The 13,529-nt window shown below is 34.6% G+C and overlaps 1 protein-coding gene across 11 annotated transcripts in view; it reads left to right on the plus strand.

Moving 5' to 3' along the window:
- Positions 1–13,529, plus strand: part of TTC23L (tetratricopeptide repeat domain 23 like) — a 54,648-nt gene that overhangs the window by 26,105 nt on the left and 15,014 nt on the right. For 10 of the 11 annotated variants that reach the window (XR_004233536.1, XR_004233538.1, XM_031964020.1 and 7 more), the window contains one exon: positions 7,947–8,096. Coding sequence is in view for 8 of the 11 variants with exons in the window: in XM_031964020.1 (XP_031819880.1) it covers positions 7,947–8,096 (150 nt within the window). In the remaining 3 variants the exon portion in view is untranslated. Of the gene's footprint in view, positions 1–7,946; positions 8,097–13,529 lie in introns of those variants that run through there. The other variant, XR_004233539.1, reaches the window with a different exon arrangement.

Genomic DNA, 13,529 nt, shown 5'->3' on the forward strand with positions numbered 1-13,529 from the left:
TTAACAATCCTTTCCTGTTTGTCACTGTTCAGTTATCTTTCAGATGAAAACTCACAGGTGTAGAACTTTTCAGGAGTCTACAAGGCTTCAAAATATGAGCCAAATTTCTCAACATATTTTTTTATAATTCTTGCTAGTCCCCACCTTCTCATTGTGAAATTACCATGAAAAATATGTCGACTTAATTTGGAAGATCTTTTCACCTTCTTTATAGAATTTTCCTACCTCTTCATCCTTTAAAGCATATATCAGATTCGATTATGAGAATTTTTTAAAAATGTTCCTAAAGCATAAACTACAGTCATCTTGTGTCATCATTTTTTGCTTGCCATAAATATCAAATGACAAAACAGTAAAATGTCTTTGTTGCTTTTAAGAATATGATGAAATCAATAATGACAAGTCATTTGTTCATCCCTTTCAAGAAAAACCTATGACCCATTCTTCTATTTAACTGTGTCTTTTGGTTAGGTTAATTGTAAGAATATTGATATGCCTAATGTGGCTCAGTTCTTCCAATATCATATATCTATTTGTTGGTCTTTAAAGATTTTATTTCTAGAATACCTATTATGGTAAAATTCTCATTTTAAGGCAATCTAAAAAGTGATTCTTAACATCTTCTGCTTCTATCACTCCAAAATCCTATGAGATTTAAAAGGGGGCATTCCACAGTATTAAGAGTCATTTTATGACATAGTTTCTAAGGCCAAGGCATTTATCCTCTAGTGTTTAAACTGCTGCTATATAGTTCATAGTCCTGAAAAACAAATTGTGATATCAGAAATCTTAATGAAAACCTTTCCAGATATTAGACCTTGCCAGATCTTGGTTTCTCTAGGATTGCCTTTTACCTAGGATCATCTTTATTCAGCCATTGGGAAACTAACTATATATGGTTCTAGGGAAGTAGAAAGTCTTATGCAAGAGACATATGGAATAAAGTTTCCTTCTCAGTGCTAAGGGTCCTCCAAATGCTTCTATTTGACTGGATAATATTATTTTGATTTCATCAAGTCTCAGTATTACAGGACCTCTTAAATAAGCTCTCCATGATCCATTAAAAGAAGTTGCCTATCTACATATAGTTCCTTATCTATCTATACAGGAAAAAAAAATTTAAATGGCCTATTGTCCAGACCATGGCATGCAATTGGGTGGCCAATCTATTAAGTTAGTATATTAATAAATATGTTGAGAGCAGATATTGCAAATGGACAATGAATTTGGATGGATATGACTATAGGTAAGAGATCATGGACTGAATTTGAAAAAATGCATAGTGTTTAGTGATCCAAAATAATACAAAAGTCCAACTTCAAAAGATTTTTATTGATACCTTTATATTAGTCATTTCCCAATATGCTCTTCCTACTACTTCTCTGAACATTCCCTCATAACAAAAAGGCAAAATTAATACAAAGCAAGCATTTCTGTCAGCCCACATTCAAGAACCTATCTTGGGGGTGGGGGATGTATATGTGTGTGTAAAATACAAATGCTGTTTAGTTGTAAATCTTGGAATACCACAATCTCTGAAGAATCAAACTTGCCTGTAACCCAAAAGATGATGAAAAAACATATAATGAGCACAAATCAGCTGTAGCATCTCCCCCAAGAAATATGGAAAATGTGGAATCTGGAATTACATTGAAGAACTCTGCAACAGGAAAGAAGATGCTCGAGACAAGTGTTGAGAATGGAGGAGAACAGATGAACTATCTGAAAGCTTCACTGGAATATTATCTACAAAATGTAAAAAGATCTAGTGGAAAGCTAGATTTTAAGAATATAATGAAATCAATGATGACAAGTCCTTGGATGAATTCTTTTTGAGAAGGATTTAAGGGAGAACATGGACAAGGATAATGTAGGTATGAAGGCATGATCTGTACTAGTAAGATGAAGAGTGGCTTGATGAGGTTATAGATCTAGCAACATGTTATTTTATTATGATTATAAGTATAATTAAAATGATGAGCATCTTTTTTGGTAGGGAGTAATAAATGTTCTTCCTGTCACTGATGAAAGCTTTAACCATGCTAGATCTAGAGCGCTCACTATTTGTCTTTTCATTCACAATTACCGTTTTTTATTTGTCACAAAACCAAAAATAAGAATATGTTAGGCACTATTGTGTGAGAAGCTGCTTTAATTACAATTTTTTTCATTGTTATTTAGTTATATCAGACTTTTTGTGACCCCATTGGAGTTTTCTTGGCAAAAATACTGGAATGGTTTGCCATTTCCTTCTCCAGCTCATTGGACAGATGAGGAAGCTGAGGCAATCAGAGTTAAGTGACTTGCCCCCAGGGTCACACAGCTGGTAAGTGTCTGAGGCTGGATTTGAACTCAGATTTTCCTTACTCCAGGTCTGATACTCTATCTATTGTGCCACTTAGCTGCCCCTTAATTACAATACTCTAAAGATAAATTGTATCACTGGTGTGGGTAATTTGTTCATTGACATAGATCAAAACCTCTCAGATTTAGGAAATGGGCTTTAAGAAGTGGTAGTGAGTGAACAAGAAAATCATCTCCAATTTGGTCTGGCCTGTCAACAGAAGATACAGCCCATCACTATCCTAATCTTGTTTGGATTAAAAATATGAGAAATCTATAAATTTAAATTGTCTTAAATTTAGGATAAATTTGTTCTTTGATGCCATTGTACAGATTATATTTCTCTGTCCTAGCAGTCTAGTTTATTAAAGATTTTAAATCCGTGAGAATTTACAAGAACTTTACAAATATATATATATATATATATATATATATATATATATATAAATATATATATATATATATATAACATAGTGGAGCATAGAAGATATAAGGATGAACTATTAATATGACCACTAGACAGGCTTGAGATTTAAAAAGGAATTTGAAACACTGATCTGGAGGGTCCCTAAAATGTGCCTATTTTGGAGTCTTAAAAAATTTTTCCTGAAAAAACAGAAAATGCAATTAAACTGCTTAAAATGCTATTAAATTATTCATATTTTTTGATTCGGTGAGAGTATTAGTATTTCTATATTCCAAAGAGATCAAAGAAAGGTGAAAAGAACTTATATGTATAAATATACTTATAATAGCTCTGTTTGTGATGGCAAAGAATCAGAAACTAATGCAGTCAAGTTTGTAGATTTATAGAACATTTATAGAATAACAACTCGGTAAAGATAAACCTCTCTGAAAGATTGAAAAATTTGGATCATTACAATAAGCAATCATAATTCCAGAAAACTGTATCTACCTGATAGGTGATGGATTCAGCATACAGATCTGTATGGCACACAGATTACAGTGTAATTCTTTTGGATGTGGCAATGTTGGAATTTGTTTTGCTTGAACTATACATGATGACTATGCATGCTCATAATAGATTTTTATTTAGTTTGGTTTTGAATCTTTTCTCAGTTGTTAATGAAGTGAGCAAGAAGAAAAGGCAGAACTTGTGAGAAAAAATAAAAACTAGAAATTTCCTAGGTCTGGCAGAGACTTCAGTGGGAATGAAGAACACTAGGGTTGCACCTCATCTCTGAATGTATTTATCTTACTCAGAAACCTAATGAAAATAGCTTTAACATTGCATTTTACCACTGAGACTATAAAGCAGAGACCTAAAGCACGGGGGCTTTGATCACTACAAAGAGTGATCAACAAATAAAAAGCTGGAGAGAATGAGAAGGAAAAGAACCAGTAGATTGAGCAATTTGAAAATAAATTAGTAGCACTTTTACTGTTTATTGTCTTTAAAGAGTATTTAAACAATAAAGAGGTATTATGTGGCACAGTGGTTAGAGCACTGGACCTAGTTGGAAGAAGACCTGAATTCAAATTTGATCTCAGACACTAAATTAGTCATGTGACTCTGGGTAACCACTTAATCCACTGGAGAAGGAAATGACAAACCACTCTATATCTTTGCTGAGAAAAGATTATGAACAGCATTGGTGTTCTAATATACACACAGAAAAAGGAACAGTGAAGAGATGAGCCTGTGCTCCTGTTGTGAAGCAGTAGCTAAATAATGAAATGAAAATGCACTTTTTATTTGAAGTCTTTAAAAAAATTTATAGCATATTGAATCTCCTTTATAATATGAATCTTATTTAAAATGCCCCAGGAACATTCGAAAGGCAAATAACTCCCTAAATTTAATTCAGTGCCACATACAAGGCGTATGATAATAAAGATCATAAAATATTACTTATCTCAAGAGGCTTAAAATCTAATGGTGATACAATAAGACAGTTAATTCAAGTCAAAATGTGATAAATGAAAAAGAATAAGAAAAATTGAAGGGAGATCAGAGTTTGCTTGAGGAGGTGAAAAAGATGACACCTGAATAAAATGTTTCATCCATAATTCCTTGGTTTGGTTGCACTTAAAATGAGGTTTTTATATAAAGTAAGGTATTATAGTAAGCAGACAGTAACCAAATAATAAATTCAATTGAATTTTAGAAGTTGAAATATTATTATAAATTTCATTTCATTGATGGGGGAAACTGAGGCCCAGAGAGATTTAGTGACTCATTGAAATTCATACTGCTGATTTGTGACAAAACCAGAACTGGAATTCAAGTCTGGTTTTGCTTAAAATGGCAGATAAGTATCCTTTTTGAGAGGTGTTAAGATTCCTCAAAAGTAAATTTTCAGTCAAGCACATAGTTGTGGTATAATCAGGATAGCACTGGACTTAGATCTGAAGACCTGGATTTGAATCTGGATTTTCCCCACTTAACTACCTACGAAACCTTCAGCAAATCATTTCAGACTAGAGAATTCTCTAATATTTACTTCAATTCTATTAAAAATAAATACTACACTTGCTTTTGGATGATGCTCTTCTGTTCATTTTATCAAACACTACTGCAGACAGTGCAATTCTAAAGTGCTGGCCATTTTGTTTAAATGCCCCAAAGACTGTTTTATAGGTGACTTACACAAGTACTCACGTGATGGTCAGAAGAAGTGTTATAAGGACACTTTCAAAGTCTCTCTGAAGAATTTTGGAACTGATTTACAACATGGAGAGACACTGGGAAAGGACCACCCAGCATAGTGTGCTCTCATGGTAGAAGGTGCTATGCTCTAGGAGCAAAGCAGAATTGTAGTAGCTCAAAAGAAATATGAGATATACACATCTGGGGATATCTCTACTCAAAATGTTCATATAGATTATTCTGCCCAATCTGGTGTATAGGTTTATTTTAAGTTCATATTGGTTTGATCAGTCATAGTCAGAAATATATTGTACCTTGACCCCAACATAGTGATGTCATTTTGAATCCTCTTCAAGAATGAAGGACAACAACCAACCATTGATCCAGGCTCAGCTTTATTCTTAGGTTCTTGCGTGCCCAAAGCCAACTCAACTTCCTCTTAACCATAGTGGTAGTTCTCACTCAAAGGAAAAATGAACACAAAGAATGCATTTTATTGTTGACCTTTTCACTTATAAGACTCGTGGGTATCATCTCAGAAAGTTTGCCTGGAAGAACTGAACTTTTGACCTTTTTCTTGCATTCAAGGCAGATTTTATTGAGCAAGAAAGCTTCCAATCATAAGATCACTTGTGACTGACCTAAACTAACCAACTTTTCACCTTCCTCCTTCCTCTGTGAGAAACATCAGAAACTCTGAAAGAACTCAACATTTACTTTATTAAATTCAAGGAAAATTGCATTGAGGGAAATTCATTGTCACCCTAACTTTGAAATGTAAAAATATTGTTTCCCTTTTCCATTTCTTCTACTGTGTGAAAAATGACAAAAATTTGTTTTTAAGTAATGGGAAAAAGGAAACAAAATTTTATAAGTTAGCCACATTATTTCCTTAGTGGTGACATTCTCTGAAGAACGAGAGAATAAACATGAGAAAAGCAATAAGACAGGTTGATGAAGTCAACTTTGTTTTATATTTGAAGAAAATGAAGCCCCTAAATTTGAGGAAATTTTGGTTGGGTTGTACAGCTGGTCTATAGCAGAGATTAGCCCTTATTTTTATTGGCAATGAAAAAAATCAACATCGGTGCTTTTGATATTCACTTCTCTCTAGCTAGATGAGGTCTTCCTGGTCTACAATTGGTGATGTGATGAGATTGAAAGATGCACAGTAGTGAGAGGGATGTGTTTGGAACCAAAGGACATAGGATTAAATGCTGACTCTTAGCACTTGTGACAAGGATTTTGGACAATCACTCAAAATCTTTCAGGACACTATTCATCTTTAAAATGAAATGTTGATGCAAATTAAGACAACTCTAAGATACCACTACACACCTGTCAGATTGGCTAAGATGACAGGAAAAAATAATGATGATTGTTGGAGGGGATGTGGGAAAACTGGGACATTGATTCATTGTTGGTGGAGTTGTGAACGAATCCAACCATTTTGGAGAGTAGTTTGGAACTATGCTCAAAAAGTTATCAAACTGTGCATACCCTTTGATCCAGCAGTGTTACTACTGGGCTTATATCCCAAAGAGATTATAAAGAAGGGAAAGGGACCTGTATGTGCACGAATGTTTGTGGCAGCCCTTTTTGTAGTGGCTAGAAACTGGAAACTGAATGGATGTCCATCAGTTGGAGAATGGCTGAATAAATTGTGGTATATGAAAATTATGGAATATTACTGTTCTGTAAGAAATGACCAACAGGATGATTTCAGAAAGGCCTGGAGAGACTTACACGAACTGATGCTGAGTGAAATGAGCAGGACCAGGAGATCATTATATACTTCAACAACAATACTAGATGATGACCAGTTCTGATGGATCAGGCCATCCTCAGCAACGAGATCAACCAAATCATTTCTAATGGAGCAGTAATGAACTGAACTAGCTATACCCAGAAAAAGAACTCTGGGAGATGACTAAAAACCATTACATTGAATTCCCAATCCCTATATTTATGCACACCTGCATTTTTGATTTCCTTCACAAGCTAATTGTACAATAATTCAGAGTCTGATTCTTTTTGTACAGCAAAATAATGTTTTGGTCATGTATACTTATTGTGTATCTAAGTTATATTTTAATATATTTAACATCTACTGGTCATCCTGCCATTTAGGGGAGGGGGTGGGGGGGTAAGAGGTGAAAAATTGGAACAAGAGGTTTGGCAATTGTTAATGCTGTAAAGTTACCCATGTATATATCCTGTAAATAAAAGGCTATTAAATTAAAAAAAAAAAAAAAATGAAATGTTGAAGTAGATGACCTAGAAATTTCTTCTACTTTGAAATCTTACAATAGATGAAAGTAATCCAGAATATCATGCTCTACCAATTGCATGCAGGCAGATATGTTTGATGACACTCCTGAACCCTGGGTTTTTTCTCCCCCTTCCCTGAGGCAATTTGGGGTTAAGTGACTTGCCCAGGGTCACACAGCTAGGACAAGTTAAGTGTCTTGAGGCCAGATTTGAAGTCAGGTCCTCTTGACTTCAGGGCTGGTGCTCTCTCCACTGTGCCACCTAGCTGCCCCCCACTCCCGCCCCCAGATTTGTTTTTAAAAGGAATTCTCTTCCAACTTTATTCCTTTTCTAATGGTTCAAACCTCTTCAAATAAACTTTGGCAAAATTATAGAACTCAGAAAACTGGCCTTGAACATTAATTAGGGAAACATTTAGGAATCATATGTCTCCTATAGGATTTCCAACTAAATAACATTTGAATTTTCCCCCCATTTTTTAAAAAAATAGAACAAAACAAGACTCTAAAGCCACTAGTTTTTTGTTTTTTTTTTTTCACTTGGGGGAATTTCTATTCTTTGGGAATAGCAAAGGCCATTCCAGATCCTTGAGAAGCATGAGAGACTAGCCCTTTCTCTGGGATCTTAATTATGCCTTCAATAGAGCCTGAGGGATAAAGTAATTGACAGTCAAGGTGTTCCTTCAAGTTTATTAAACTAATGGCTTGTTTTCATTTTCTAGGAGGCTTATAAACTTCTGAAGAACTCACTGAAGTCCCAATTGATGAGCTATGGTGACTATAGTGAGAAAGTGGCGGAAACTTTCTATATTCTGGGCAGCATCTGCCTAGCCAAGGGAGAAATAAGAAAGACCACCCAACTGCTAAAAAAGGTTATTACCAGTTTTGTTTTCTTATCAGTACATATCTGTGCCTATCAGTACAACTTTGATTAAGATGTAGCACAAATCTCTTAAGTGAATGTTTTTTCCAAGGTTGCTAGTGTCCCTTTGACCTTTAGTTTTGGCTAAATTTAAATTCCCCCTCCTTTGCCCCCGGAAGAAAATCCTAATGGAAGAATGAGTACCCTTGGAACATGTTAGTTTTTGGGGACCTATCAAAAAGAGATTAAGTAACTTTATTTTTAGTAGATAGATTTAGTGTCTCCTTCATAGAAAAGCAAAAGGTGGTAATAATTTTCTTTCCCTTCCATCTCTCCTAATCCTGCAAATCCAAGAATTTTCAGGAAAGAGCTAATAATTCTCACCATTTACAAATTCCACAGAGGAAGGTGGAATAGAAGAAAAAGACCAGAGACTAAACACACTATTTACAAATTCCACAGAGGAAGTGGAATAGAAGAAAAAAACAGGGAGACTAAACAGGAGGTTAGAGATGTTAGCTAGAAGGAATTGACTTCTAACTTGTGAATGGCTGGAGCTGATAGAGCAGCCTAGAGATAGGAATAGTCAGGATTCAAATAGAAGTTTAATTTCAAAGTGAGAGAAATGATTTGCAAGCAAGGAGGGTAGACACCCCCACACCCAATGGAAAACCATTGATATATACTTGGTGATAGAGTGGAACAATATAGTATAGCAACAGTAGTGAGGCATAACAGCATAGTGAGGCGCAGGGTTTTCTAGTAACAAAAGGTCCCTTCATAGCAAGTCTTCATGTCTCGATCTGTTGGTGATTGCTGGAATCCAGGGACCGTTAATTCATCCAGAAGGTTGATGTTATATCAAACTCAGGATACAATTTGCTTGCTGAGCCTTAGCTCTGGAAAAACAGGGTGAATCTTAAGTAGTCTAACTGGGGTTACTCAGATCAGTTACAATAAAGTCATTCCCTTTTGTGTCCCAGGAATCCTTAGGGTTCAAAAAAAAAAGGTATAACTGCTATATACAAGGCAAATGGAGATATGGATTAGTTAAGATAATAGATTTACAGGCAGAAGAAAACTGAGGCCCAAAGAGAACAAGTGATTTGCCCAAGATGAGACAATAAATGGCATGGCCAGGATTCAAAACTAGCTCCTCTATCAGCAGACAGAGTAGGCTTGGAGTTTGGTCAATGAGCAGAAGTCAGGAACTGATAGAACAAATAAAGCAGGTTTTTCATAGCTAATGTCTTAGATTTCTTTCTTTCTTTTTCTTTTTCTATTTTTTTTTTTTTGAGGCTTACTGAACATCTTTTTACTTATGTCTTTTTATCTTGAACAGTTTAAGTTTCAATAATTTTATCACAAGGTAGGCCTTCTTAATATTATATTTTTATTCACCCAGTTTCAAGTCAAAATGGCTAGGGCAACATCTTTCTGACATATTTGGAGCTCAGGTGGGGGATATAAGTTTTCTTTGGTGTAGGCTCCAGGGGTCCTCAAACTATGGCCGTGGGCCAGATGTGGCAGCTGAGGACATTTATCCCCCTCACCCAGGGCTGTGAAGTTTCTTTATTTAAAGGCCTACAAAACAAAGTTTTTGTTTTTACGATAGTCCAGCCCTCCAACAGTCAGTGGACTGTGAAGGACAGTGAACTGACCCCCTATTTAAAAAGTTTGAGGACCCCTATAAGGGGTTTTAGTTTCTTTGACACTGGGATCTTTTTAGATCCACCACTACTATATCCACCTTCCAAAACTAAGATCAGATTAGATGTTTTCCAGGGGTCTTTATATGCATAAGATAATATATTTTTAGGGCTTTGAAGTTTACAAAACAATTTGTCAACAACAACATTCTGAAGTGTATAATACTCTCATTTTACAAAGGAGAAAATTACTAAATCCTGTACTAATAATACTAAATAAAATACCTATCTTCAGCAGACTTAGAAAATTACTAAATCCTGTACTAATAATACTAAATAAAATACCTATCTTCAGCAGACTTAGAAATTCAAAGTATGGCTTTGTTTTCAGTTTTTTCTTTGTGGACTAAAGATGGTATATAAGCTCTAGAAGCAGTTCTTTATTTGGCATGGTGGAACATTGATCAATGGAATATGGAATGGAACCATTAGATTGTGGCGGAGAGTTGTACCTCATAGGCAACAGGATTGATAATAATGGGGAAATTTCTATGAAAATGGTCATCCAGAAGGTCAATGGAGTATAGATGCCATCTTCCAGTTGTTTCCTCAACTTTATTCACTTGGGTTTTATGTGGTTCCTTCACCTTCTCTAGGAATTTTAAAAGATGAGCCTGGGGCTCTGAAATAGCTCATGACCTTGATGGCAGTGAAGGAAAAGAGCATTAGGATGAAGTAGAATATTCAGCATGAATGAGAGTGTTGTTCTGTAAAGGACAATATGATATTACTGTATGTGAATTTAGCTCCAGGAAAGAACAAAACCTAGTTGTCCTATGGTACATGGCATAACAACATAATGGCTACCATTGTGTAGTTTAGTCTATATTACCATTTCTTATTATCTGTATATCCTTTAATCTTTTTAACAATAGATATCTATTCCTAATCTACAGATATGAACCAGAAGTGTGTTGGCAAATGTTTAACAACTGGCTCTTGGGGAAAATAACACAAATAACACAATTTTAAATTTAATCTATAAATAATATTATTATTATATAATTTACATCATAATAATAAAATAATAATCTATAAATAAAATTTAAGCTGTAAATTGTATTAACATTCTCTATCACTTTATTAAGTCTAGACAATGATAATTATAAATCAAACCCTTATTTGTGAGCACTTCTCAGGTGTAAAATGTTCACAAGAGAACTTAATCTGCTATCTGAGCAGTATGAACCAGTTCTAGCACATGTCAACCCTGTTATTAAGAAATGAGCCTTGCTACGAATTCCACCCTCACCCTATTCTTTAATTTTATTTATTGTGCTCTTGCCTCATTTCCCTATGTGGAGCCCTGTTTTGAAGAGCTTGAACATCAGGCGAAAGACCATGTTGTATTCTAATGCCGTAGGAGCCTCTGAATATATTTAGATAGTAATTTGATCAGGCCTGTGAATTAGAATGAGTATTATTCCAATAGGGGGATGAACAATGGATTGGAAAAGTGAGAAGTGGAGGCAAGATACCAGTTGGAAGGTTGTTGTGTGATAGTTCACATAATGAAGACCTGAGTTAGGGTAGATACAGTGAGAATGGAAGAAGGAGGAAGTGGGTAAAAAGTACCATAGACAATGTCATGGTAGAATCCATGCACTTTTCAACTGATTGATGTGTGTGTGAGAAATGTTAGGAGAGTCAAAAAATGATATTGAGGTTGTATATGACTAAGAAGGTGGTGGTGCTATCACTGATGTGTTCAATTTTCTTGGTGACTGGCATTTATAGGTCCCACATAACTGGTGTAAGTAATAAACTAACTTTTAAAGAAATCAAAAAGGACTTTGAGAAGAGGAAGGCATTGTGTTAAACACACATTTTAAATTACTATTGTGCCTAGTGGAAGGAGATACAAAGATTTTAAAAAATTACATTCTTTAATTTCATGGTCAAGCAGCTAGGTGGCACAGTGGATATAGTGCCAGGGCTGGAGTCAGGAAGATCTGAGTTTGAACTTGACCTCACTCATTGGCTATGTGTTGGTGGGCAAATCACTTAATTCCATTTGAAGTTTTTTTTTTTTTTTTTTTTTTTGCAAACACTTAATCATGTGTACTTCAAAACGAGATGACAAAATGTTTCCTGAAATATGCTATTTCTTGCTGCCTTCCAGAATGATAAAACCAGCTCCACTTAATCATCTGTCTTTCCAAGGAGATCCTGGTTCACTTCACACTAGATTTATATTATTTAATTACCCTTAATATTGTGCATACTCATTTTTCATTAAATAAGAACTCACATTTAAAATAATAGCCAAATCAACATTTATAGCTGGATTTAAAACTGTTATGCTTAATACCTTCTACATTTTTTTCTGCCACTCCCCTCTTCATTGTCATCACAAAAGTGATGATCATATAAGAATGAAGATTATTTTGCATTTTTATTTGTTTATGGGCCATCATAAATAGAAAATACATTACTCGGCATTTGCCTCAGACAAATCCATTTACCTCAGCAAATAAAAACCAAAAAACATTACTAAGCATGTAGCTTTCTGGTATTGAGCTCTGGCTCAGTTAAGCTGATCCTGAGAACCAAACTCAGTCTGCTGCTCACAATATTCAAAATCTTTTTCAGTCAATAGTTATTATATGCCTATTATGGGCAGACAGTGCCTGCCCTAATGGAGCTTACCTGTGATGGAATTGGGAAAAGGGAATAGAAAACAAAAGGAAACTAGAGTAAGGGGAAAAGAATTCGTTAGAATTTGCACTGCTGGGATCAGATTCAAACCCTAATGAGGCATCAAAACAGGACTATGCAGAAGGAAAACATGATATCATCTTCAGGTAGAGATAATTTTGCCTCCTCTTTAGGAATGTAACTAGACCTGTAATTTCATTAGTAATGAAATTCCTTTTATCAGTTCAGGATCAGTACTTTCTCTGCAATTATTAGTCTTAAGAGATTTACTTGGAGTGAAGAGAATTTAAGTGACCTCACCAAGGAACAGAGCTTAATTTGGATCACATATATGGGGCTTGGACATAGTGTCTTCCTAGCTCTGAAGCTGGTGTTTACTACACAATGCTGCCTTTTTCCTTTGCCCATAATTATTCTATTGATTTATAACTCTTGTTTTACTGTTATAACTAGCATTTCAAGCATAATATCAAAATAACATCAGCAGCAACAGTGGAGATCTAGGAAAGCTTACAATGAAAATAAAGCTAGCTCTTGGTTATAGATAGATCCTCTCAATCATATTAGGTAAAGGTCCTTTCATTCCTGTGACTTTTTGTGTTTTTGTCACAAATGAATGTTGCATTTTGTTGAAGGATTTTTTTGTCTGTTTGATGTAATCATGTGTAATGATATTATGTGGATTAGGTTTTTATTTTTTTAACTTCAGGACTTTTTTTTTTTTTAAATAGAACGTTATTCTTGAAAAGATTGTTTCTCATTTTGTTTATTAGTTATATTGAATGTAAATATTCATCCATTTAATTTAAATACCTATTTTTGCCTTATATTTAGTATATTTGCTTTTTATTTTCTTATGGCTTTCCTCTTCAGTCATAAATTTCCCCTCTTAAATTTTTTTCTTAATGCTTCCCTTTTATCATTTCTTATAGTTCAATAATATTCTGTGACTTGAAAATAACATAATTTGTTTAGCTATTGCCCATTTGATATAGATACTCCCTCCTTCAATTTCCAGTTCTTTGATAGCACCAAAAATGTTATATTTTTCATACATCTAGGTCTTTTTTTCCTTT

This window comes from Sarcophilus harrisii, chromosome 1 (assembly GCF_902635505.1).
Source record: "Sarcophilus harrisii chromosome 1, mSarHar1.11, whole genome shotgun sequence".
NCBI classification, from domain to species: Eukaryota; Metazoa; Chordata; class Mammalia; order Dasyuromorphia; family Dasyuridae; genus Sarcophilus; species Sarcophilus harrisii.